The sequence below is a fragment of the Mus musculus genome, chromosome 6 (genome assembly GCF_000001635.26).
Source record: "Mus musculus strain C57BL/6J chromosome 6, GRCm38.p6 C57BL/6J".
Classification (NCBI taxonomy): Eukaryota; Metazoa; Chordata; class Mammalia; order Rodentia; family Muridae; genus Mus; species Mus musculus.
Window position 1 is genome coordinate 21,948,594 of NC_000072.6, and position 27,820 is coordinate 21,976,413.

The 27,820-nt window shown below is 40.6% G+C and overlaps 1 protein-coding gene across 4 annotated transcripts; it reads left to right on the forward strand.

The window, feature by feature from the left end:
- The first annotated feature begins 977 nt into the window (after positions 1 to 977).
- Positions 978 to 27,445, forward strand: Ing3 (inhibitor of growth family, member 3). 4 transcript variants are annotated; one of them, NM_001311061.1, is made up of 12 exons: positions 978 to 1,200; positions 1,445 to 1,516; positions 3,536 to 3,636; positions 5,170 to 5,235; positions 17,141 to 17,237; positions 19,034 to 19,105; positions 20,325 to 20,411; positions 20,685 to 20,842; positions 21,321 to 21,514; positions 22,514 to 22,715; positions 23,218 to 23,256; positions 24,990 to 27,445. In NM_001311061.1, exons 1-12 carry the CDS (start codon positions 1,173 to 1,175, stop codon positions 25,104 to 25,106), a joined length of 1,233 nt encoding a protein of 410 aa, NP_001297990.1. In that variant the 5' UTR covers positions 978 to 1,172; the 3' UTR covers positions 25,107 to 27,445. The 4 variants fall into 4 exon arrangements, with proteins under 4 accessions (NP_001297990.1, XP_006505229.1, NP_076115.3 ...); NM_023626.4 differs by having other exon boundaries at positions 1,022 to 1,200; positions 20,292 to 20,411; positions 24,990 to 27,444; XM_017321747.2 differs by having other exon boundaries at positions 1,029 to 1,200; positions 1,445 to 1,727; positions 20,292 to 20,411; positions 24,990 to 26,311.
- The last annotated feature ends 375 nt before the right edge of the window (positions 27,446 to 27,820 follow it).

A 27,820-nucleotide genomic window follows, 5' to 3' on the forward strand; every position in this document is an offset into this window, starting at 1 on the left:
GCTCACACTCCTAATCCTCCTGTCTCAATTCTCCCACTTAGGGGATTACAGGTGTGTGGTGTTATAATCCACCAGATAGTCTAAGAAGGGATCATTTTCCCCAAAACACAGAAGCATTTAGTGTACGAATTTTTATGAAAGGCATTTTTAAGATAGAAACGGGGCGGTGATACACTTGTTATACCACCAGTGAACATTTGCTAGGGTTATTAAAAAAGCCTGCCCAGAACTATAAACATTAACCCAGCTACTTACCCAACATAAATTTAAATCATTGTTAGTATATGCCAGCAATGCATTAAATCACTATAATTTATGGTTGGTTGTTATTTATTCATCTATTTATTTACTTTATTGCGGATGCATTTGAACAGTTGTTTTACAATGAACACAAGATACACCGCAAAACATAACTGGCTACTGAATACTATTTTGGGTGTCTTTTAATTTGGGAAATGCACATTCGCTCCAGTCTCACTATAAATTATCTTAACGTTGCAGGGACACCAATCACTTGTCCCATTTATTTATCAGGAGTGAATAATGAAGATAAATTCCAGCAGCGAGTTCTGTTCTAAACAACCTGAATTTTCCGAACTTAGCCGATTATTCTAGCGTTTGGAATCTTTGCTATTTGCCTAGCACAGCCAGAAATCCATGACTCACAAACGGCGGGCTTAGAATCACCGCCCAGAACAGGTGAAAAGTTGTTCCTAGTTGTGTCAGGCAGGCGCATACAACTCCCGTCATCCCCCATGTAAGAAATCAACAAATAAACAGAGGCACCGCATTTCGGATTCTGGCGTGCCCGTTTCGCGCAGGCGTGTGGTTTCTGTAGTTGCCACTCCAAGAGACACCCTCACTAATGGCCACGCTCGGGGAAAAAGAAGACTACATTTCCCAGAATACCGCGGAGATCCGCACCGGCCGGTTGACGTCATCGCTGCAGACAGCCAATAGCAACGGCGGGCGGCAGTGAGGCAAGCGCCGTCAGGCGCCAAAGTGGAGCCTTTTTTTTTTTCCTTTGCTTTTTTTTTTTTTTTTTTCCTTTGCCGGAGTCGAGCGGGTGCTGCTAGCGGAGGCGCCATATTGGAAGGGACAAAACTCCGGCGACAGCGAGTGACACAAATAAACCCCTGGACCCGTTCGTCCCCGCAACAGTCAGGGCCGCGATGTTGTACCTAGAGGACTATTTGGAAAGTGAGTGCGCGGCGCCGGCGACGCGGCGGGCGGGATCGGCGGCGGGCGGGAGCGCGAGTGGCCGGGCGGGCGGGATGGCGGGAGGGAGGGGGAGCGGGGGATGTTTCTTTCTCACGGTAACTGGCAGCCTCGTTGTGAGCCGCCCCCCCTCCCGTACGCACGCACGCACGCACGCACACACGCGTGACGCCAGCGCGTCCCTTCGCCGTTGGCCCCGCCCTCTGACGGACTGTGCCTTTGACAGTGATTGAGCAGCTTCCGATGGACCTACGGGACCGCTTCACGGAGATGCGCGAGATGGATCTGCAGGTGCAGAGTAAGTGGCGCGTCTCCACGGCCCCGCGCAGCCCCGGCCTCCCTCGGGCATCGCCTGGCGGGTCCTCCGCGCTACTTTTTTCAGGCTGTGACAAGGAGGCGGCGGGCACACCGTACCGTTAACACGCGGGGCACAGCAAACACAGTTGTTTGTGTACTGCATGGAGATGACGACACTGCACCGCAGTGGAAACTCGCGTGATTTTCAGAAGGTTTGCACCCGAGCCTGGATGTGGAAACTTGGAGTTCTGCATTCAGACTTAAAAGTTCATTACATTCCGAATTTCTCCAGAGCAAAGACATAGAAGGGCAGGCTAGGGACCCTAGTGAACTCGGAAGGCCGAACTTTGACAAGTTGCATATTAATGGAAGACACTTAGAGCTGTGAACAGCGTGGACACTTTCTCAGCCAGAAATGAGTGAGAGAGATCAGATTTTAAGGAAATCACCCGCTTGCTCTTTAGAAAACTGTAGACGTTTGATAGGCTTCCCTACTGGTTTCTTGTTTTGTAAACACAACCACGTCATTCAGGCTGGTCTCACACTCAATATGTATAATAATCCTAGGCTTGCTCTAATCTCCTCATCTTCCTGCTTCTGTCTGCCTAGTGCTTGGCTTTTCAGGCATTGCTAGCATTGATTTTTTTTTCTGTCAGTGCTTGGCAGCTTTATATGTGACTTATTTCCAAAATGAACCTTGTTCTTTTGAAAAAGCCAGACTGGAAGAGGCTCAAAGGTAACTTGAGTTTGCTAAGGGCTTGTTCTCTTCATTCATGAGCCTCTGCCGCCCCTGCCCCTCATTTCTGTACCTTTTGTCCCTGACTGTACTTTTCTCATCTCAGTCTCTGGGTCATCTCTTGGGGTGCATTGCCCAATAGCCTCTCATAAATCTGTGACTGGAATAGGTGTGCTTTTTCTCTTTGACTTTAAGGTAGTTGCAGTAGTAAACACCTGCCGAAGCACATTCCAGAGGGATTGAGTAGAGTTTGGTGGCAGACAGATTTGGGTTCACTCTTGGACAGGACGACTAGGACAACTCCAGCCTTGCTGCCTGGGGGGCTTGTTTGCTTTTTTTTTTTTTTTTTAAAAACTGACAGTCTTCTGAGGATTTAAACTAATACAGATAATTAGGATGTATAATGCCCATTACAAATAGGTTTAGAATAAAGGATAATTTAAAACATTGTCAATCATTCAATTTTTTTAAAATTCTGGGATAGTTTGGATTTAATCTATTCATATGACAGTGCTTTCAAGTTTACTTACTTTGTAATCCTGGAGTTTTCGGAAACAAAGTGAGTAGGCATTAAAAGTATCAGCATGTCTAAGGTCAGCAAGTAGCTGAAAGTAAATTGTGTTTTAAAAATGAAGATTAACTAGAGCATCTCAGCATCTTTTGTAAAAAGCCATCCTGCTCTGAAGTTGCTTAAATGATAAATATAGTGGGCAATTTTTTCTCCATTTCCATCACAACAAAACCCCTTTTATTTATTTTTTTAGCAGCCATCCACTGAGGTCATTATTTTTGACCTGGGCTTTGGCGAAGCCTTACATAGAGTAAATAGCATGTGTGTTGAGTGAATAAATGGTGAGCAACGGTCACATATATTATCCCTTCCTGTGAGAGGACGTGATGAGGTGCTTGGTGCTATGGAGCAAGTGTTGACTCTGTCATCACTATTTTTATTAAAAGAAGTATGAGACCGTCCCAGGAGTACTGTTAGTAAGCAGCTCTGATTGCCGTAACCAGCTGACTTAATGCCATTAACTTTGATTTCAGTGCGGGTTGTGGCGTAGATCCTTGTCTGTACAATTCACTCTACCTTGATTACTGGAAAATGTTTTGAAATAGCAAAGTCAGTACAGAATATTTCAGCTTTTTAAAAACTAATGTAATGAAGGCACCACTGCTTATAGTACAAAATGTGTATAAGCTAAAACAGAGTTGTCAGATGTCTTTTTTTTTTCCTCAAATCAAAGCAGTTTGGTCGGCTAAGTATGAAATGTTTTATTGTGTCAGATGCAATGGATCAACTAGAACAAAGAGTCAGTGAGTTCTTTATGAATGCAAAGAAGAATAAACCCGAGTGGCGAGAAGAACAGATGGCATCCATCAAAAAAGTAAGTGTGATGCCTTGGATAATTGGCAGTCACATTGGGACCCTCTAGGAGAGATAGTAACATTACGTAGATACCTGGATATGGAGTGAGGGCACTTATGAGGGACTTGGGGGCACTTGGTATATTCTAGACCAGCAGTTCAACTCAAGGGGCAGATGACCTTTTCACAGGGTCACCAAAAGCCATCGGAAAACACATTACGATTCAGAAATAATCTCATGGCCGAGGCTCACCACAGCATGAGGACCTTTGTTAAAGGGTCACAATATTGGGAAGGTAGAGAAGCACTGGTTTAGAGCTTCCTGTAATTCTTGCTGAAGTTTATTTTAGCTAGTGCTGCGGGCCTTAAGGCTGTCCTGCAGATTAGATTACAGATTAGATAAGCTCACTAGTGCTGTGTGTGTGTGGGATCTGGTGTCTTTCTTTAGTGGTGTCTAGGAACACAACTTTCAAAGATTTGGCTTTGGTCCTCACTGCCATGTAGCTGTGTGACCTGGGTCAAGTCTTTTAACATGAGGAAGAATAAGTCCTTACGCCTAACCTTCATATAAAGTTTTCAGGGATATACAGAAACATTAATCTTGGAACTGAAAATTTCAATTGTGTTATTTATTCTTCCATCTGTAAGGAAGATTGTCTGTTAGGAGGGGGTAAACCAGCTTTCCTAAGAGAAGTGGTCCTGGCTTGTAAAAATGCCCAGGTATGAAGGAGGTTAGAGCTTGCGTATGTTAACCTAGAGTTCACTAGCCATCCTTTTCAACTAGAAGTTTTTCATGCAGCACAATTTGAACATACCCCCAAAAGTCTAGTTGTCTGTGGAAACACATAGGGTACTTTTTTCTTTTATGAAAAGAAAATTTTTGGTTTTTAAAAATAATATGGAGAAATATAAATTATAATTTGAGTGGTATTAATTGATAACCTAATTTAAAACTAGAGCTGTCAACCAATTGGATAGCAGAAACCTACAGATCAGAATCCTTTCTATGGCTGTAGTTTTGCTGTAAAAATTGGGGCAGGAGAGATGGCTCAATGATTAAGAACACTGACTACTCTTTTAGAAGACCAGATTTTATTTCCAGCATCCACATGATGGTTCATAACCATCCACAACTGCAATTCAAGAGGATCTGATGCCCTCCTCTAACTTCTGTGGGCATTTGGCACACAAACATGCATTCAGGCAGCACACTTACACACATAAGATATTTTTTCAAGTTGTTAAAATGGAGTGTTCTGTGTTTTGATATGTTAGCTAACTCTTAGCACTCTTGTTCTTTTATAACTCCCTAGGAAAGAGGGTGGACTTGCCATAATTTTCTTTTATATATGTGTTTTCTGAGGTTTTTGAGCATCTTTTAATTTTTGGCATTGTACTTCATTTCTAATGTCCCAACCCTCCCGACCTTGGAGGCTTGTTATTGCTAATATGATGAGCAAGTGATAACAAGGTATAGTAGTGAGAAAGCATATGAGTATGTATGTATGTATGCTAGAATTACCAGTGCTTAAAATGAAACTATTTTTCCTTAGGACTACTATAAAGCTTTGGAAGATGCAGATGAGAAAGTACAGTTGGCAAACCAGATTTATGATTTGGTAAGTAAAAGAGTGTGCATATTATACTGTGTGTGCTAGAATTCTGGACTTTATTTTATTAGCTTAAGTGTAAACTGAAGTGTTGCTCCCTTGATCATATTTAATTTGAGAGTTCAGTGTCTGTGTCTTGGTTTCCTTGAGGAAGAGTCATAGACGTTCACAGTTTAGTTAATAGGTCAAGAGCCACACACCTCAGTGAAGACTACTGTACATTTGTGGGTAATATTTTTAGAAAGAACTGGTTTTATTTAATTAATCCTATTCTACCATTTTGCAATTGTTTCTATGATAACATGTGATTAAGAGTACTATGTTAGTGAGAGTCTTTGGTGGCCTGATGAAAATGAGAAAGAGGATTTCCCATATCACTGTTTACCTAGAGGATGCTAATACATAGTTGGCATCACCTGGGTCATCAGATTACACCCAAAAGAAAAGAAAGAAAAGAAAACATAAAGCAGACTCTGTGTTAAGTGTGTGCTTCTTGTTTTGATAATTTTGTCTTACTGTTTTTTTTTTTTAATTTGTTTTAACTTTGTTTTTTGGGGGTTTTTGTTTTATGTTTTTGTTGTTGTTTGAGAGAGCAAACATGAAGTTGGGTGAGTAGGGAGGTGGGGGGAAATCTGGGAGGAGAGGAGATGGGGGAGGAGAAAGAATATGATGAAATGTATGTAAAAAGGGTTTTTTTTAATAAAAAGAAAAGAAAGGAAAAAAGGTGTTTCTCTCTTGCAAGAGTAATTCCAAAAGTTTGAAATCACTGAGAGATACACTTAGGTGTGCTTCTCAGATTGTTGTCATGATGACATCAGTACCATATGATAGGAAGCGTCTGTTTTTAATGCAAAGCCTCTTCTTACTGTGTATTATAGGAAAACTAATTTCTTTTTGTATCAGAGTAACTCCATGTTCAGTTTGGTTGAGTTGAACTTTGACATTTTGACTCTTTCTTGGCTTTGCAGTGCCTACTAGATACAGTTTTCCATTGAAAGATACATGCGAATATAGTTGTTAGTGAGCATGACACATTATAGAGATGTTCCAGGTTCATCTCTCTTACTGGTGCACAGTACTCTAACCAAAAGCAACTTAGAGGAAGGAAAGATTTGTTTCAGCTTATAGGTTATAGTTCCTAGTAACACTTACTAGTTGTTGAGAAAAGTTGGGACAGGAAGTAGAAGTATAAGCCATGAAGGAACTCTACTAGCTGGCTCATACAGACTCCTGCTTAGCCAGCTTATACAGCTGTCAGTCACTTGCCCAAGAAATGGTACCACCCACAGTGGATAGGACCTTCTCGCCTCACTTAACAATTACCACACACACACCCCTCCAGGCATGCCTAAAGGCTTACCTGATCAGGCTGCTTTTCTCTCAGATGACTCTAGGCTCAAGTTGACAGTTAAAGCTAGCTAGGACAAAGGTCACTCACCCGCCTTATATATGCTGCATGCAAATGCTTGCATTAAACTAAGAAAATTGTATCAGATAAGTGTGTTTTTATGTAGTGAAATACATTTTTAATCTTGGTAAAGCAACAACTTGTTGTAAAGAAACTCACGTAAAACAAAAGGGAAGCTTTCTTGAAAAGCCAGTGCTTCCTGCTTCGAGGCTTCGGAAAATGCTCGTCATTCTCCTCTCTCATCCCACCCCCTGCTGAAACAGTCTTCTCAAGAAGCCGTCCTCCCCCCTTCATGTCTTCTCTTCCCGTGGGACCCACTTTAGTTAGAGTTCTTTGCACTGACATGGGTGGGAGGGTATTTCCTGGAGCATGGGTAACTTCTCAGAGACTCCAGCACTGAAGAAAGTGGCACCCACACCCCCCAGTCACCACAACTGACATCAGAGCAACCATCAGGAAGGGGGCAACCTCATAGGTCCCTCTTATCCATGATGAACATTGGCAGGCTCAATGTTGTGCAAGTAACCACAGCTACAGTGACTTCACCAGTATAGCCCTATGAAGTCCAGAAATATATTCTTTGTTTCGCATCTCCCTATCTGTGGCTGAACCAGGACGTTCCAGGCCCTGGAAGGGACTATATGGATGGATATCTATTTAGGGCTGAACACACCCTATCCCATGTTCTTGGCATCTTGATTAGTTACGCTTCTCTGCATTAAGTGCTACAAACTGCGGTCAGAAGGTTTCTCTGACTGAGGCTGAGGACAGCACTAACTTGTACATATTAACTTGAGCATTTAGAAGGAAATTTGACATGACCATTTAGCAAAAACCATAGTAGTATGTTTTCCTCTAGGGTCTTTGGCCTCCCCATCCCATGACCGTTTGACCAGATTTATAGTATTTAGGCATTTTTTTTCCATCCTGGGCTTCAAATCCAATCAGAAAGCTGTCTGTTATTCCCATAATGTCAAGGCATTTTTGGCCCAGAGGGGGCTCATCTTGTCTGACAGGTTGTCACAGCACATGGCTTACAGTTGGGTAAACACTGTTGATGCCTTTTCTCCTACAGCAGTGTGCGTGGTGTCCTCTGGCTCTGGGACAGCCTCCAGCTCAGTTCCAGCTTGAGGTCTCTGTCTAGGGATTCTAGGGCTCATAGGGAACTGGCGAGTAAGTACTAAGATATAGTTCTACGCGGTGCCTGTGGAGTTTAGAAGAGGATTTGGAACCTTCGGAGTTGAAGACAGGCTGATGTGAGCTAGCAACCAAACATGTCCCCTGGAAAGCAGTGTATGCTCCTAACCATTGAGTCATCTCCCCAGCCCCTGCATAGTAGGTTTCAAAAATCCCCTTTTGAGATTAAATTATCTTTACATTTCCTCTGCTTTACACTGCTTACAACATTTAGTGACTTCTATAACAGTGCTGTTCACTCCTTAAGAAACAGGGCCCTTATTCCTGTTTGTTCTCCGGTGAGCCATCTTACCTGCTGGTTATTTGTATCTTCTGTGAACTCTGTTCCCCTCCACTTGCTGCCTTCTGAACTGGAGCATCGTGTGCAGTTTCTCCACCTCTGAAATACCTTTTGTGTTTGCGTCTCATTTTCTTCCACGTTGTATGTGTCTGTGTGTGTCTGTGTGTTTGTGTATGTGTGTGTGTCTGTGTGTGTGTCTGTGTATGTGTGTGTGTGTGTGTGTGTAATCTGAGATTCTAGTGGAGTTCTTGGACTTTTGTCCACGTTTTTCATTACCTTCTTCATCACTACCATCTCAGAGTGCCCTCACTTGCTGTGACAGTCCCTGAAGTTGCTTGTCGCGCACACAGTTGGAGATACTAGCAGCTGAGAGGCTGGTGCCCCTGAAAACTTGGTGTCCTCACTTTTATTTGGATCGTTTCACTAGGCATTGTGCAGTAGTCCTTGTGTTTGAATGGAATCTGTTTCTTTTCTCTTCTTCCCCATGGTTACTTCCTAAACAGTGCCATTTCCTACAAACATCCCGGCTCTGGGCATGTGATCTTGGCTTTCATAGACAGGATTACAGTTTGAGGCTTCTTAGTGAACATTTCTTCAATTATTGCTATGCCATTATCTCTTCCTGTCAGGTATACAATTGTCATCTCTTTCTGTAGCTTTACTTATTTACCTTTTACTCCTCCTCCTCCTCCTCCTCCTCCTCCTCCTCCTCCTCCTCCTCCACTACCACCACCCTGCAGTCTGTCTGTTGTACTTTTATCTCTCTGTCTCAGATGGGATCTCTCCATTTAGTCCAGGCTAGCCTTGAACTTAGGAATGGTCACTTTTACTACAGTTCCTATCCCTTCCCGTACCATCTTTGACTTGGCTATATCACATATGCATTCTATTCCTTATCTTCAGACATTGCGTTCTTTTCTTATATTTTCTTGTCGTCTTCTTGTATACCACAGCATTTAAACATTCACTTCTCCCCTATCTTTTAAAGACACTTAGACAGGCACCCAAACAAATATTGTTCTAAAATAGTCTTTCTTGAGTTTCTCATTCAGGCTTTTGGGTGTTCTTTATCTTCAGATAATTCCTCAGTCCTTTGCAACTTGTATTCTTTTTGCCAGTCCCCAAAACTTCAGTTGATAACTTCTGGGCCACCATAGTCCCGATACTGCTGTTTACCATTCTCTTTCTGTTGGCATTCTTGCTCATGTATCATTACTTGAAGGCTGTACAAAAATGTTGCCACCTTTGTGGCCTTTCCTGGTCTCTAATGTCAGAATGATGGTGTTCCTTGATTCTGTCCTTACCCTTACTCTTTTTTATTCTTCAAGGGTTGCTCAGAGATCATTTTTACCCTCTCTTAATTCTCTGTCAAGCGCAAGGAAGATCAGCTACCATATCATACAATAAGTTGTTGGGTCAGATGCTCTTTCTATTACCTACCCACATACCTTCCACACAAGCAGAGAACTACTTCTCAATTACCTTCCCATCTAGTCTCTTAGTTTCATAAACGAGACAGCAATTCCATCAGCACGAGCATTTCTGAGTTGCTGAGTCATATTATCTGAGACTGTCGTGTCTGTCACTTCTCCCCATCTCTATCTCAGAAGGTCCACTGATGTGTGCTTTCCACACTGGGGCACTAAAAGTCCTCCTCCCGGCCTCCTTCCCACCTCTTCCACCTCATCGCCGTGGACTGATCTTTCACTCACAAGTAATTTCTCCACTTGTTTAAACTGCTGTAGTTCAAGTACTTCTTAGAAACAGGATTGTAGTTAGAAAGATTAGAGTATATATGCACTAAACTGTAATGTAGGTTTTGACTAATGTATGTACTATTGTGACCATAGTCTAGAAAAAATAAAGAGCGAGCATTGCTGGCCTCTAGAAACCCACTTTGCACCAATTCTAGTGCCTGAGCCCTCTAATATATTCATCACTTACTGAAAAGACTTAGAGTCGCTTTCTAAATGGTGTTTCAACTTTGATTTGTCATGTTTATTCTTTTTTAAAATACAAGCATTTTGGGGAATTTAAAACATGAAAACTGCATTTTCATCATTTTTACCTTTTTTTCCCTCTAAGTCATCCTCCCATGTGCCCCCCATTGCCTTTCAAATCTATGACTTCTCTCTCTCTCTCTCTCTCTCTCTCTCTGTCTCTCTCTCTCTGTCTCTCCATCTCTCTCTCTCTCTCTCTCTCTCTCTCTCTCTCTCTCTCTCTCTCTCTCTCTCTCTCTGTGTGTGTGTGTGTGTGTGTGTAAGGGGGAGATCTGATACTGGCTCTATCTATCATTGCTCATGTGTACATATCTTAGAGCTAACCACTGGGATTGAATAACCAACTAGAAGAGAACTGATTCCTCTTTTCTCACCAGCTGTTGATTTCCTGTAGCTCTCGTCTAGGGGTTGTGAAACTCCTGACAGTTGGTGTTTATTATGTAGATTTACTTAAGCAATCTTAAGCAATAGTATTGTTGAAATTCCATGGGTGCAGCCTCCCTGTTATGTGTAGAAGACATCTACCATTAGATGTCCCGGTCCTCTGGCACTTAAAATCTTTTCACTCACCCCCTCTTTCCATGATTTTTCCTGAGTCCCCACGTCCTACCGAGCTATAAAGCTTACCACCCATACCAGTGACTAGCATAGCAAGACATCCCCAGTGCTGCACTGGTGACTCTGACCTTGGGAGTGACTAACAGCTGCCTTGTTGGACTCAAGGCTTGCTCTTTAGGAGGAAATCCATGTCGCTAGAGTAAACCTGTCCACATACTCATGGCCTTATAGACCTTATAGACCCTAGACAAGGCGCTACTGCTGCCATGTTTCCTAAACCAATATAATTTATAATTACACTTTTAATATTTTTCTATAAGCCCACAGATAGTGTTGATCTTACTCCTCATCCATGGAGCTCTGTTGAGCAGATGGAGGCTATTGCAGAGATCCACAACTGGTGAGACGAGGAGAATGAGTGACCGTGGGGTGCCCGGCCCCAGTTGATAAATCTATCATGCTTATTCTAAAGTGCGCAGTCATCATGCTGGGGCCTTGATTGAAAGCCATTTGCATTTTGCTCCAGACTTAGTTTACTGTGTTCTGCAGGCTCCTCCTTGATCCTGGCTTTGCTCGGTTCTTTTTAGTATTCTTTTAAATATGCTCTCATGGTTTTGTTTAGTTTCTTCAATTTAGATCATTTATTTTTTCTAATGTATATAATTTGTGAAAGAATTTTTCTAAAGGAAGAGTAGGAGATTTGTTCTGCAAAAAGAGACATTTTAAAATACTAAATCTTTGACTTGGCAAGATGGCTCAGGTTGTTGGCACCTGCTGCCAAGCCTAATGACCTGGATTTTATCCCTTGAGCCTATGTGGTGGAGGGAGCGAGCGGACTCTCATGAGTTGGCCTCTGACCTCTGCAGGCTTGTAGAATACTTGAGTAGACTTTACTAATCTGAAGGTTCAAAATGTGAAATGTTCCCCAGAAATGAAGCTTTGTGGTCGTTGTAAAAAATTTGTGCGCACACCTTTAATCCCAGCTCTTAGGAGGCAGAGACAGGTGGATTTCTGAGTTCGAGGCCAGCCTGGTCTACATAGTGAGTTCCAGGACAGCCAGGGCTACACAGAGAAACCCTGTTTCGAAAAAAACCAAAAAAACAAAAATTAAAAAAATTAAAAATTTCACATCTGATTTTATTTCATATCTTAACAGGCTATAGGCAAAGCAGGATATGGATATTCCCTTTAGATTGTGTATATATGAGATGAAAGTTTGTGTTGAGTTTGATTCTGTCCTCAGGATATCTCATTGGTTTATGTAAAGCTCCCCAAATCTGAAACCATTTGAAATCTGAAACACCTCTGCAGCCCTGCATAGACATTTCTTATAAGAGACACTGAACCTGTCTGTAGTCAGATTTCATGATTCAGTGTTTTGTATAAAACAATGTTTTCATTATGCCTTTTCATACTGTAACACTTTATTTGCTTTTAACATCATTAGTAAATGGATGGATTCCTTTGACCAGCACTATACTGGTTATGTCATTTATTAAAGAAAGAAACCATGTTGTCTATGAGTAAGAAACATTTAGAAACAAAAAGTTACCTTGCTAGATAATTTCCTAAAACCTAATAATATATAAGCAGTCATTAAACACTTGTTTATATTCCTTAATCAAATATCACTCTCTAAGAAGTTTTACATTGCAGTACCCAATAAAGTTGATTTATATGCACTCTGCCAAAATGACAGCTTTCATTGATACTTGAGTGCTTTTCATAGTCTGGCATTTCTCACCACTCTTGAATTTGCTTCTGCTTATATATCCCGGCCTGTACCTGAGGTGATTGCATCTCAGACCCACATTCTGCCTGTAAATTTGAGAGTTCTTCACCTGATACTCTAAATAAGAAAAACTGTTCTGTGAGTCTGACCTTTTGATTGGTCTTCAGTCCCTGCTGTCTTTTAGGAAGATGGTTAGATGTAGCTTATGTTCCAGGGCCTCAAGTACTTGGTTAAGCCAAAGACAGAATAGTTCACATTTTCATCTAATCATAGAATTTAGAGATGGAAAGAACTATTTTATGACTTATCAGAGGATACTCTGATGTCATTACTCTCTCGTACCACTACCAGTTCACCTTCTTTATTACAGCAAAATCCTTTCATAGCTAAAACTCATCTGCTATTGCTATGGATTTTCTCTGAGGACCTAATAAACTACCCTTTCTTTAAGGTCAAGCTAGATGTCTAAATTGGAAAATTCGACTATCTGGGAAGCAATTGTCCATGTAGAAACTTTTTAAAAGTTATATGTTAGTTTAATGTAGGTCCTTCACTGACACATTCTAAAATCTGAACATTGAAAAACAGAGAGATTCAATAGAGAAAAATAAAATATTAGAACTCTAAAATATTAAGAAATGGGTTTATTGTTGTTTTATACAAAGAGGCCAAGTGTGGCTAAATTCTTTATTCTTATGAACATGCCGAGTAATGTTTGCTTGCCTCAGAAAAGTTCTAGAAAAGGACCATAGTCTAAATTTAGCCATTGTGCCTGGGTTACAGGATGATTTGAAGCTGTAGAAGAGAGAGCGTTTGTGGAGAGCATTTATTGTTGTTAGGTAGGGAACTGATCAGTAAGACTCTTGTGCTTAACTTTGAGTTTGGAATCTGTGACAAACACGCTCTCTCTCTTAAGTAGACTAATACCCTCATTATTACCGTAAACCATCCTTACAAGTTCAGGTATGTGTAGAGGGGCTGCAAAAATCTAAGACCTTGCTCTACGCAGCACCTGTGTGCTCCTGGCAGTGATTAGCAAGAACGGCTCTTCCATTCATGTGGGTTGAGGGAGGGTGTGAGATTTCAGTTGTGTTCAATTTATCTCCTTTTATAGTTCTTGACTACTGTTTGCATAGCTGTATCTTGAGGGTTTTAGCTAAAGTTTAATCATCTGGTCAACTTATTCTCTGACTTTTAATTTTATTTTAGTAAGTATAACAATGATAAATTTAAGAGAAATAATCTACATTTTCTAGGAGTTGCTTAAAAAGTAATTAGTTCACAGTTGCTTTTGAATCAAGAAGCCATTTCCAGAGCTGCCACCCTCAGGGTGGTTATGGCTGCTCTTGCCTGCTGAGGTAGGAAATTAGTTTTGAGAATTTTTAATTCTTTGAATTCTCTTGCTTCTTCTGAGTCATCTAGTGAACTTCATCAATAATATATTTAGTAAAACAATTTCAAGTAGAGAGATGGGATGAATTAAGTGTATGGTGTGGGGAGATCGCCTGCATACACTTTAGAGCACCCTCCCAGGCGAGACTCTAGCATTCTGCCTCTCTAGTGTCTGTGGTACAGACTAGACCATTCTTTCTTTCACTTGGAACATACTGTTTGATAATGTCCATATTTATGATTGCTCTATTCCATCTATTTACATGCAGTGTGCTCTTCCCTTCGTCATTTCTTCCTTGGTGTCTACCTCGGCCCAGGGTCACATGGCTATGTCTTTTATTCTTGTACTGCAGAACCTCTCCCTTTGCTGCATTTACATTCTATCTTCTTCTTCTGGAAGACTCTTTATAATGTTAAAAATGTTAGGAATTTTGATTTGTTGGCTAAATTCTAATTTCACAGAAGATGCATTATCTTCTGTGAAGGCTGGGATTTTTTTTACAGTCTTCACATGCCCTCCATTAGCGCCAAGTACATAGTAGAAACTCAATGTTTATTGCAAGTTTAATTTTAGATAAATTGGTGGAAGGTTTTCATTGTGGTGTTTTAGAATGAATATATTTAATTATTCTGAGTTCCCTTAAGATTAAATTTTGACAATGAAAGAGACACTATACTGTTGAGTAATGGATTTTGTGGTCATTCTTTTGTTGAAAGCAAGATGCTATTACAGGATGCTCAAAAGTTATCTGTGTCCTATTAATTGGAGTAACTGTCCCAAACATATGACACCAGTAGGCTTTAAATATTATAACTATGACTTCTGCCAAATTCTGAAGAGTAATTTGTATGTAAATATTAAGTGATAACCTGGCTTTAAATGGCTGAAAAATCATAAAGAAATATGTTGAAAGTTGTTGCTAACATACAAAATATAAGCAATAGGACACTATTACTAGTTTTTCTATTTGAATTATGTGTCTCTACACTTAAAAAGAAAAAAAAAGTTTATTCCTATAACAGTTTCAGAAGGAATTAGATATAAATGAGGATGCATTATCTACTATATGTAGATAATTAAATCTTAAGTCTGTAATGCAACAGCTGTATAATCTTGGGCATGTTACTTAACTCATCTGAGCCAGTAGGGTTTATTGTTTTTGGTGGGGGGTTGGTTTTGTTTGTTTTGCTTTACTTTGCTTTCTGTTTTCACATGGAAAGAGGATTGCCTTAAATTTTAGGGTGAGGACATCTGTCCTAGCTATTTTCATGTCACCTTGGTACAAGCTGGAGTCATCTTGGAAAAGGAAACCTCAGTTGAGAAAATATGCCCACCAGACTGGCCTGGGAACAAGGGTCTCTCCTGGGAAGAGACCCCAGGACCAAGGCAACTGTTAGAATAGAATACCCTTCCTGAGGTTTCTTCATTATCCTATGTCAGGGAGCGCGTCAGCACTCAGGAGGCCACCAGATCTGTAGCTGAGAGAGACTCTGGGCCTGGCATGAGCTTTTGAAACCTCAAAGCTCAACCCCAGTGACAGACCTCCTCCAGCAAGGCCACACCTCCTAACCCTTTTCTCACAGTCCCACTCCCTGGTGACAAAGCATTCAAATAGATAAGCCAAATGGGGTGCCATTTTTATTCAGACTACTGCAGCAAGACTGGCACATTCTCTTAACTGATGCATGTGGCAGGGCCCAGAACCCACTCCTGAGCACTGTATGGAAGCAGACTGCACAAGCCATGAGGGACAAGCCAGTAAGCAGCATCCTCTATGGCCTCTGCACCAGCTCCTGCCTCCTGAGTTTCTACCCTGACTTCTAGGACAATGGACTAAAAGTCATAAATTAAAATAAACCACCCCTAAAGTTGCTCTTGGTCATGGTGTTTGATCACAGAAACAGAAAAATAATTAGGACAGCATGTAAAGCACAGGGCAGAGTGTTACCTGGCCTTTAGTAGCATCTGACCTGCTTCTTGTCTTTGGTAGGTTTTGTCCTCCTCTTCCTCATGTTAGGAACAAAGTACTTAATTGAATAACTTACTGAAAATTTGTTCTTCATTTTATATACTGTAGTACATTGGTCATAGGGTTTGTTATTGTTGAGAGAGGCGGGGGGGGGGGGGGTAGGGAGAGTAGGAGAGGGAGGGGGAGGGAAGGAGAGAGTGAGTGTTAGTTTAACCATTCACTATATAGCTCTGGCTGGCCTGGAAATCACTATATAGACTATGCTGGCCTGGAATTTACAATGTAGATCATGCTGGCCTGGAACTCAGAGATGCCTGTGCACCTCTTAATTCCCAATTACAGGCATACACCACCACACCCAGCAACTCGTTTGTTTTTTGAGATTTACTTTTGTACTTTTGTATTTTAATTATGCATATTCTTGTTTATCTGTTATATGGGTCTATGTATATGGGAACAGTGCCTGTGGAGGCTGGAATGGAACCCCTGCAACTGGGGCCAAAAGTTGTGAGCCATCCCATGTGGGTGATGGGGACCTAACCTCTGGTGTTCTCTAAGAGTATAAACATTTCTTACATATACCTGAGCCATTTCTCCATCTTCTACTGTCCCTAGTCTTAACAGTGATCCAGTCAGCCTAGATTTTGAAAATATTGTATTGTAAAAGTATTGTAATAAAAATATCTTTTAAAGAATTTGATGGATATTTATTTATCTTTAAAATAGCAGGTTTGGAAAGATGATAATGTTTGACATTAATCTTATAAATATGTTAGGACACTACCTAGTTGAAGGTCATAATTTTCCTGTTATTGAAAGATTCATAAGTAAATGATAAAAATGAAAATTGGCCATAACTAAGCCAAGCTTTTTCAAAAATGTAGATTTTAGTTAAAATTTCCTTTTGTTTATTAATGTTTGCACAAACAATGGTCCACTTCCCTGCCTTGTAGCATTGATTGCATTTGTGCCTTTGTTGGCTGAGTATCTTCCCTGTTAGTGTAAGGCAGTTTGCATGCAGTGTGGCCGGCCCTAGGATAAAGTTGAGACAGAAGGTAACTGAGGCACGTTTTGAGAAGTTGCCGGTTCTCCAACCCTCGGAACCCTGTACTTACTTTGATTCTCACAGCCCCTCTTCTGAAAATCGGTCACAGAACATTTTCTAACAGATTTGAGACGCTGCTTTCTTAAAAATAAGGTTGGGGAGGTATTAGCCCAGTACCCTAAGATGTACTAAGATATAAGTTGATTGACTAGTCTAAAGATATGAAGCAGACTTACCTTTTAGTAAAGAAATATTGAAGTTTCGTCATTAAACCGTACGTTAGCTGGGCCCCAGATTTTGGTGTTATCTTTTTTTTTTTTTTTTTGAAACAGGTAGATCGCCACTTGAGAAAGCTGGATCAGGAACTGGCCAAGTTTAAAATGGAGCTGGAAGCCGATAATGCTGGAATTACAGAAATACTAGAGAGGCGTAAGTACAATTTATGGTTTTTCTATTCATCTTGGAGAGTAGTTTTCTCACAAAAGCCTGCCAGATCATATATGCCCTTTGGTGGATGGTAGCCTCTGGGTCCCGTAACTTCTAGGCTGGCATTGAAGTCTTTGGGTCATAAACACTGAGAGAAATATGCAGGCTGTCAGTCTACTCCCTCTTTATGAAGACAGCATACAAAGTCTTTCACTTTGTGTTGTTTTCACTTTGAGATGGGACCATGCTCTATAAAGCTTGCCGCCCCAGCCTCCAGACCATTGTGATTCTGAGCACGTGTGCCCACATTGCAGACTCCGTGCGTGTTTAATATTCACATATGCTAAGTTAGAAGAGAGTTAGAGAAAGAAAGAGGCAAAAACGTCCAAGTGTCCACCGTGAGAGCCAAGCCACGCCTGTTCTGTGTGCTTCAGCTGGCAGAATTGTTGAGACTTTGCTCCTCACCTGTGTGGACTGAGGTTTCCATCGCTTCCGTAACACTTCCTCTTGTGCTGGGAAGTCTTTTCAAAACCTCCCCTTATCAGAAGAACTCATCCTAATATTTTTTGTTGTTGTTACAAACTTGATGTGCTTAAACTTAGTCCCAGATATCGCCTGGGCTTAACTCTGGGGATTCCCCAAAACGTGAGCAAGACAGATTTGTGTTTAACCAGTTTCACATCTTCTCTAGCCTAACTAGGTGAGGTAGCAGTTTGTTGGTAGGGTCAGAGGAGGTAGTCACTGAGTGGTAAGGGAACCAAGTTAGTCCTCAGGGTGATTTCTATGACAGTCCAGTTAGGGTCCAACAGTGCTCATTCCTTGGTACATTCACCAGCCAGTTCGTTTCTATTGCCAGGTAGTGGGTTTCATGACTACAGGGTACCTAAGCTGTGTTTACAGGGGCGTGTGAGGTCAACTGGACAAGCCAGGCGTGTGTCTGTTAGTAAGGATTGCAATTTTAAATTTAAAAGTAGATCCTTGCTTCACATAATTATCTTCTTTATTGGTGATACTTTTATTCCGGAGGAAACCTATCTGAGGATAATAGATACTGGGGAACAAAATGAAATGTTGTATGACTACCTTTGAAGGTTTCTTTCTTTTGGAAATGCTGTTGGTGGCTGTGAGTAAGCCTTGCCTGCCTCCTCACTGCTTCAGGGAGTTAATGACACAACCACTAAGGACCCAGACACAGGAAACGGAACGGGGTCACATACAAACTGTTCATCCTGCCCTGACATCACTGTATCTCAACGAATCTTTAATAAGTTGAGAGAATTTCTTCAGAAGTGTTTTAAAGCTTGGGATTGGGGGTTATGCCCTTTACTGTTTGCAAGCAAAGCCCTAAGCTCTTTTTTGGAACTGTCAGTATTGCAGTTAATTTTTGTGATTGAATTTCTTTGTATGCAGTAATATCCCCATCACCTAGACCTTTAGGATAACGTATTAAAAGGCTTTCAATTTTGTTACTAGATTGAATTTTTTAGATCTCACCATTAATAGAGTTGTAATGTCCTTTTTTCTATTTGTGTGACACTCAGCATGAAAGATTCTCTAATTAGATATTAGCATATCTTGAGCTGTTGTGTACTTACGGTGAATACTGAGAAGTGAGTCTTCCTCCTTAGAGAGAGGACTGCTCAGGATGCAATTGAAGATAGTAACTCTCTACATGTCTGTCTAAAGTGATATGCCAGAGGTTGGCAGTCATATGTGAGGGCCATCTTGTTGGGGGTTGGTTTAAGTGGAGATTCTATAGTGACGTTTAATCCTGGATTGTCTCTGTGTCCCCTCTCTAGGATCTTTGGAATTAGATGCTCCTTCGCAGCCAGTGAACAATCACCACGCTCATTCACATACTCCCGTGGAAAGTAAGTCTGGCTCAAGTACAGTTTAGCACCGTACATGTCACCTGTATGTGCTCTTTTATTAGCTCTACATAAGCAAATGAGAAACGTCCTTTCCTTTCCCTTTTTAAAAAATCGGCTTTTTCCAAACCCAGACACTATTGCATATGCCAGCAAGATTTTACTGAAGGGACCCTGGTGTAGCTGACTCGTATGAGGCTATGCCAGTGCCTGGTAAATACAGAAGTGGATGCTCATAGTCATCTATAAGATGGAACACAGGGCCCCCAATGGAGAAGCTAGAGAAAGCACCCAAGGAGCTGGAGGGGCCTGCAACCCTATAGGTGGAACAACATTATGAACTAACAAGTACCCCCAGAGCTCGTGTCTCTAGCTGCATATGTATCAAAAGATGGCCTAGTCAGCCATCATTGGGAAGAGAGGCCCCTTGGTCTTGCAAACTTTATATGCCCCAGTACAGGGGAACGCCAGGGCCAAGAATCGGGGTGGGTGGGTAGGGGAGCAGGGTGGGGGAAGGGTATAGGGAATTTTCGGGATAGTATTTGAAATGTATATAAAGAAAATACCTAATAAAAGAAAAAAGAAAAACAATAGGCTTTTTATCACAGTTTACGTGTAGACTTTTCCATTTAAGCAACATATATTTAATTTGGGAACAGGAAGTCTGTTCTATCAGCGCAGAAACAGATATAAAACAGATCTAGGGAGTGGTACGACTGACCCAACTATACACTTCTTCATGTAGGCCCATTTCTTTCAGCCTTGCCTTCCAGTGCTTAGCTGATATTTATCATGTGATAAAATCTTGTTATTAGTGAGTTAGTGAAAGGGGATTATTGGTTGCTACATTTTTTTGACAAGTCAATTCAATAGGAAAGAGAGGTAAATTGGAAGCTATTCTAAATGGTAGGCAGTATATTATGATGGACTTTCTCTCGTGATAATGTGAAACCGTAGTACATCGTGGATTGTCTTTAGTTTTTTGCTCCTAGTTTCTAAAGTGCTTGAAATGTCTGTTCTCTCCATGAACCACGTGACAAAGACTGTTTGCTTGTCCCCTCCTTGGTGAGCATAATGGTCCATTTCACAAGGAACCGAGATCATAACTGTACTGATTTATAAAGGGGTGGAAGTATTCCTCTCTGTAGTCCCCTGAAGTTTGAAATTTGTGAATTTTCTTTTTATTCAGAAAGGAAATATAATCCAACTTCTCACCATGCAGCAGCAGACCATATCCCTGAGAAGAAATTCAAATCTGAAGCGCTGCTGTCCACCCTTACATCTGACGCTTCCAAGGAGAACACGCTGGGTGAGTTTCGTTTCTCGAAAGTGGTAATTTGCTTGTTTTGTTTATGTTGGAGTAAGGGATAGAGGAGCGCTCAAGATTATAATCCACACATGTGCTACCTCTGAAGTCTACATGATGATAAGAAGGAAAAGGAAAATTGCCTTGTATTTTCCAGTTGATTCAATCCCTAAAGTATATGAAGAATTTAAATTTAATTTTATATATGGGGAAATAATTTATTTCAATCTCAGAAACCTTATGTACTCTGCAACCATTTTTTTTTCTTCTTTACAGGTTGTCGGAACAATAATTCCACAGCTTCCTGCAACAATGCTTACAATGTGAACTCGTCCCAGCCCCTGGCCTCCTATAACATTGGTTCATTATCTTCAGGGGCTGGCGCAGGGGCCATCACCATGGCGGCAGCACAGGCCGTGCAAGCGACAGCACAGGTAATAGTCGTGGGTAGAGGCAAGTGCTACATTGGTTCCCGTCACTGGCAAACCTCAGTAGGAGCCACTAGGTGTTAGCAGAGCTTTCAGACATCATATAGTTTGAGCTTGAAGTTGCCCTTTTAGGCTAGTTGGTGTTTTAGTAATAATGCAGAGAAGTTATTGGGTATAGAGTGACGCATCATGCCATCACGTTGACCCTTTTCCCAGTTAGTGCACAAGTTACCTTCCTGTCATCATGAGGACAATATCTGCTCTTTCTGTACCATTGGGCTTTTATCTGTGTTGGCTGCAGTTAGCTCATTTCTGTGGTTTGCACATAGTGTGAGTTAAGACATTCTATTTCCCATGTTTATTCTCAGCTTAGCATGAAAAAGACTCTGAATTTTTCCATGACTTAAATAACCATAACGTGTAACACTTAAAGAGAAAATACATATTTACATATATTGATGTTGTCAATACATGTCTACTTAAGATGAAAGAAGGGCGAAGAACATCGAGTTTAAAAGCCAGTTACGAAGCATTTAAGAACAATGACTTCCAGCTGGGAAAAGAATTTTCCATACCCAGAGAAACAGCTGGCTACTCCTCCTCATCGGCACTCATGACAACCTTAACCCAGAATGCCAGTTCCTCCGCCACGGACTCGCGGAGTGGCAGGAAGAGCAAGTAAGTTTCCCATGGCAGTGTGTGTCTTTGTTCAGGGTTGTTGTGTGGAGCTGTATCCATACATCTCCAGGGATTAACCACAGCAGGGTACAGTGATCCAGGCTAAACACTGGATAGGCAGTTGGCTCTCTGCACTGCCTCACCTTGAAGGCAGGAAGGAAGTCTTTCAACTGTTAGAGTCATTTGTAATTGTTCTCAGTTAGTATGTAAGTGACTTCTTTTTACTTTCTTTTGTTCTTTCAGATAAATCATTTTGTGTCACTATTCCTATTTGTAGTTTAGGTGTTTAGAAACCCTGTTGTCTGAGCTGAAGGAGGAAAAAAAGGTGCAAATGAGAGACCAAAAGAGTTAGTTATATAATAATGCATTTTATCTTTATTTTAAATGTATTACTTCTCTACAAAAATCTCCTGAAAGAATGATCAATGTAAAGTCTCCACAGAACTATTATACATCTTAAAATTGATATGAATTGCCCACATTTAGTTGAACTCCTTATAATAAATTTCTGCATGTTCTCTGGAATAGAGTTGGTGGTAAACAGTTGTTGAATTCTGATACTCTCAGATCCAGCTATACTTGATAGGCATAGGACACATGCCAACTGATGTTAGGACTTTGCCAAATACTTTTCTATATTTGTACTTAGGTTTTGATAAGAACTCTTTAATTTACTGTAAAAACATTAACAGTGTGAGATGGTGTAACTATTATTCTTGAACACTACCAAAAATTTTAAGTCAATGGTAGATAGTAACCTTAATTTAGAAATTATCTTTAAAAGTTGAAACATTTTAAGAGAATTTTCTTCTATTTATTTTAAATAGAAGATTTTAAGAATATTTCCTTCTTAAAGGAACTTATTCTCCAGAAAACAAAAATTGTAAACCTAGGGTCAGACCTCAGCGTGTCCTTTCCTTCTGTGTCGGTGACGAGGAGTCACTCTCGGGGAACCGCCCCAGTGAACAAATGCAGCTAATCTGCCTGTAATTTTTTCAGAAACAACACCAAGTCTTCAAGCCAGCAGTCGTCGTCCTCCTCCTCCTCGTCGTCCTCTTCCTCCTTATCTCTGTGTTCATCGTCTTCAACTGTAGTACAAGAAGTTTCCCAGCAAGCAACTGTAGTGCCCGAATCTGACTCCAACAGTCAAGTCGATTGGACTTACGACCCAAATGAACCTCGGTATTGCATCTGTAATCAGGTAAAAACATCTACTGCGTGTCTATAAAAGTGTAGTCTGAAGAAACAAGAAAGAAAACTGTTTTAAAATCAGCACATTTTTATGCTAACTAAAATCAAGAATGGTTTACTTATAATTTTTGTCTTATAAAAGTAGTATACTTGCTATAAATACCAAGAATCATGAATTACGTGTAATGCCAACTTTCCCATACAACCTATGGTGAGACATTTGATGTCACAACACATGTACCCTGCATGCATGATGTAATACACCACTGGCCCTGTGGCCTACACAGCAGAAACTCCTCCCTGTGATGGTGCTAGAGACTGGGAGACCCGTGACGAAGGCGCTGGTTGACTAGCTACCTGTAAGGCCAGTCTGTGAGTTTAAAGGCAGTGCTTTTCTACTGAGTATTTATGAATCAGAGAGAAGAAGATCATATTGTGCGGTTATGCAATGTGCCAACTTCTTAAATGCTTGTAACATACTTGTAATGTTTATCTAATTTTCTTTGAACCAGGTATCCTATGGAGAGATGGTGGGATGTGATAACCAAGATGTGAGTATTGCATTTTCCTATATTGGGATGTAAAAAGGTGTAGATGACTGAGTATTTGTCTTATTAATTCTATTTCCCAGTTTGGCAATCAGGTTTTCATTTGGGATAACTACATTATCCTGATGAAAGCATCTACATGGCTTTAATGATTTTCCTGCTTCAGTGTTTCAAGGTGGCACTACTCGTGTTAGGTTCAGATTAAATTCACAAGGATTACTGTTGGCAGTTCGAAGTGCTTTCTTTTCTTTCCGCCTAAGATACTGTATTTACCAGAGTCCTGGTTGTTTATCACATTGAAGAAGTGAAACTAAAAGGATGCTCAGGGATAATTAAGACCTAATGTGTGGTTATTTCCCTCGTTATTATAGCATTCGGCATTCTCTCCACAAGGGGCTTGGACTGTACAAGCCATCTCTGATGGGAAACTGAGAGGAGATTTGAGAAAGGACTCCTGCTTCCTGTGCTAGGAAGGGTATTAGTTACTTGATAAGAACACCGTGACAGAAAGCAACTTAAGGCAGGGAAGGGTGTCTCTTGACTTACAGTTCCAAAGGGAACACAGTCCATCTTGGCAGGGCACGCATGGCAGCAGGAGTGTAAGGTTGGCCTGGTAGTCAGGAAGCCACCTGATTCTGTTTCACCCACCCAGGGCAGGCAGAAGGGAGGCAGCAAGTACAAGTGGAGGCAGGGTTTGAAACCTCCAGTCCACCCCAGTGAAGCACTTCTAGCAAGGCACCCTGTCCTAAAGGTTCTAGAAACTTCCTAAACAGTGCTACTAGCTGGGGACCAACTGAGCTTATCAGGGGAATTTCATATTCAAACCACAAAAGGGATTTAATTTTGGATAAAGATGCATGTTTGATTAAATACTGTTTGATTGTCTAGGGATTTTGGCTCATTCCTTAACTGCCCTACAGCAGTTTTGTACCTGCTACTCCCTTTTGTACCTGTTGTACTTCAAAGGAGTAGCATGAAACTTGTGACCTTGGTGACACCAGTGGTGTCAGAATTCTGATATTAACAAGAGTCACAAGGACAGTTGTGTGTGTTCCTTCCCTGACAGGGTGGGTGCACTGTGCTCTTGAGAAGGGCACAGTCCCTCCCCAGCTGTCCCGTGCAGTCACTTGTGTGTGTATGTGGGGAGGTGTTTTAAAGCAGTGTCCTCTGGGGTCCCTGTAGTTCCTCCAGTGCTGTTGTGGGTATCAAGCCTTCCTGTGGAGTGAAGAATTTTTTAATATTTCAGAGAGGAGGGTTTCCTCCATATCTCTGGATAGAGCACCAGAAAGGAAACACAGCCAGTTGATGGCTTTAGTTACAGCTAGCTCATTCCACTTCCAGAGAACAATTATGGCTGGATATTTTTAAGTCTTTTACATGTTTTCCTTCTTCATGTAAGATTCATATTCTTTATTCTTTGGAAGATGGCACCGCCTGGCGGCTGTCCAAGTTGATGGCAGCAAATAAATGTCCATTCTTTAGTGCTCAGGTACTAGAGTCCATGACGTCTCTCTTATCAAAGAAGCATCCTTTTCCTGGGTGTCCATGTTTTCATCCATGAGGCACATCTGTCAGACTCAGTAACGTTTAGTCACTGCCAGGGTCCAAGAAATCTGATCGCACAGACCTAAGTTTGGTTAAATGAAATACTGTGTGTCCTAAGCATTTTTTTTATTATTATTATCTGTTCTTTAGAAATACCAACTCCCCTTTTTTTTTTAAATTTTCTCTTCCAGTGTCCAATAGAGTGGTTCCACTATGGGTGTGTTGGCTTGACCGAAGCGCCGAAGGGGAAGTGGTTCTGTCCGCAGTGCACCGCTGCCATGAAGAGAAGAGGCAGTCGGCACAAATAGAGAGGGACTCTATTGTCACTGCAGGAAGGAGGAACTCCAGCTCGCCATTTTATACAGGACGCTAGGAGGAAAGACACGAGGACGAAGAAGCAGCTCATCTCCAGGCCACCACTTAGAGGATTACAGAGACAATCCTATAAGATCTTGAACTTGAATTTTATGAGTTGTATTTTAATAATGTAAGTAAATTATTTATGCACTCCTGGTGTGCTATGAATATTATTCCAGTTAGCCTTGGATTATTTCTGTGGCCAACATATGCAGACATTTGTACTCCAACCATTTTCTCAAAGTAATGGGCATTCTATAATTTAAACTTCAAAGAATTCCAACGATGAAGATTTTAAGAAAGTATTTTATATTCAACAGGTATATTCAGCTGCATGTACTGTACTCCAGAGCTGTTATGTTACACTGTATATAAATGGTTGCAAAAAACAAAAACAAAAAACAAAATACAAACAAAAAAAGTCAGTCCTTCTAAAAAGGATTTAAGATAATGGTTTTTAAGATGCCTTTATAATAAGCTTTGTTTCTTTGTGAAACTCATTCAGCAGGCTGAAGGAATTGGTTTATGTGGTAAAGTGGGCTGGTGTCCTCTAGAGTACCTGGGTACATAAACAGAAACTCCTGTAGGTAAAACCTGATCCGTGCCATTAGTCTCTATGTTTCTGCATCCAGATAGAGTGCAGCTCACGCTCAAGGGGGTGGGGGCGGGGGCTCCGGGGGAAAGGGCGTTAAAGTGATACATTTTTATACCAAATGTGTTTATTTTTTTGTGCGAGTAATCCTTAAATTGGAATTGTATTAGGTGTTAAAATAAAGTTTTTTAAAAAATAACTTGTATTTATACTTTACACACTTAATTATGAAAATTTCTTAATTGCAATTTATTCCTAATTTTCATAATCCAAAAAAGATTAGAGGTTAGCATGCAGAATGCTATGTAATCTATGATTTCTATAATGATGGCTGGAAATTGTGTTATGAGGATAAGGAAAGAACATTTTAAATGTAAATTTGAAGTGTCAAATGTATTTTTCTAGAATATTTCTCTGGCTTTGCTTTGAATCTAAGGGATATAAAAAGAACCTAATTACAGTAGATACAATGAAAATAATGGCTATAGATGTTTGGACTGGAAGCAGTGTGGCCAATATGACTTAAAGAGACCTTAAAATATAATTTTGTTTTTAATTCTCTGACATCGTGATGTGGCAGTTAATTAACTCTTAAATCACTCTGGGCTTTGTGAAACCAAAATAATGCAGGTTGTGGGATGTCTTCAAAACACTCCTAAGGACTTGTTCTATAGGTGCTATTTAGGTGATGGACTTTACATAGTGGAGACTTCACTTAATAGATGTTCAGTAGATGGGTAGAAAAATTGATGAAACTTCAAAGATCAGACTTCCTCTACATTGAAATATATGAAATCCACATATGCTTTAATGAAGCCCACTTCTGAATCTTTTAGAACTTACCCAGAAGGCAGTGTTAAATCTACGTAATGCTACCTACGTAATGATTTGACAGATTTTCGGAGCCTCATCCAGCTGTAAGATCCTGGAACGCTGAACTGCCATAGGCTTACTTGATGACTGTTGTCAGCCCCAGAGATGGGTTCATACAGTTCTTAGGATTTCAGCTCGTCAGGAGTGTGATGACCTCACGATATTTTTAAGCCTTTAAGCAGTGTATATAGTTGAGCTCTGTCAGCTCAGTCGCATGCTCTCTGGAGATGCTTGGATGAGAGGCGTTTACGTGCTGTAATCACACAGTGTGACTCTTCTAAACTCATCCACCCTTTGAACTGGCTGGAGGAAGTCACCTTATTTTAAGAGAAAGTTCCTTGTCAGGTCAGGGCCAGGGGCATTCCTGTGTTCAGTCGCTATAGCTCCTCCCTCTTGTGTTCTACTTACTGAGTCTCTTAGAAAGAAAGCACAGAAGCAAGCTTTGAGCTCAAACGTTGACTTTCTTACAAACTATACATGAAGAAATACACCAAAATTTTACATTAAAGATTTAGAAATTAGTAGAACCTGTCCCTAAATTAGATAGCTATATGTAAATGTGTATGCATACATACCATATATGGCCAAACATGGAACTACCTCACTAAAGCAACATTTCCAGCAATTACTATTCTTTGTTACATTTACACCAAGATATTCAGAATCTTTGTTGTACAAAAGTTCTGTAACAGTGGGTGGCGGAAAAAGGCCCAAGTGTGAGTTCACAGTTTATAGGTGGTGAAAACGAGGCCTTACTGCTGTAGTCTATATTTAAATGTTCATGGTAACACATTTGAAGCAATAAATGGCTTAATTAAATGCCTACATGAAGCTGAGTGTTCGATAACCTTATAATATTCTCTTTTAAGGATAGCTGAATTCTTGGCTCATTCCTAAAGCACACTTAATGTATTTTAGGTTTTTGGACACTGTTAGGTTGGTATAATGTTCGTCCTTGGCCCCTGGACTTTAGAAAGTTTCCTTTATTTAACTAACTTTAATTTTACAAAAATCCTTGTCTGTTATACTTGGATTATAAGAGGCAAGCTACTTTGGTATGTAGACTTGGCATGCAGTTTTCTTCTCACAGTAAAAAAAAAAAAAAAAAAAATTAAAAAAATGAGCAAACAGACTTTAAGAGAAAACTCAAAAAATATCTATATAACGTTACAAACATTAAGCACTAGAATGTTATACATT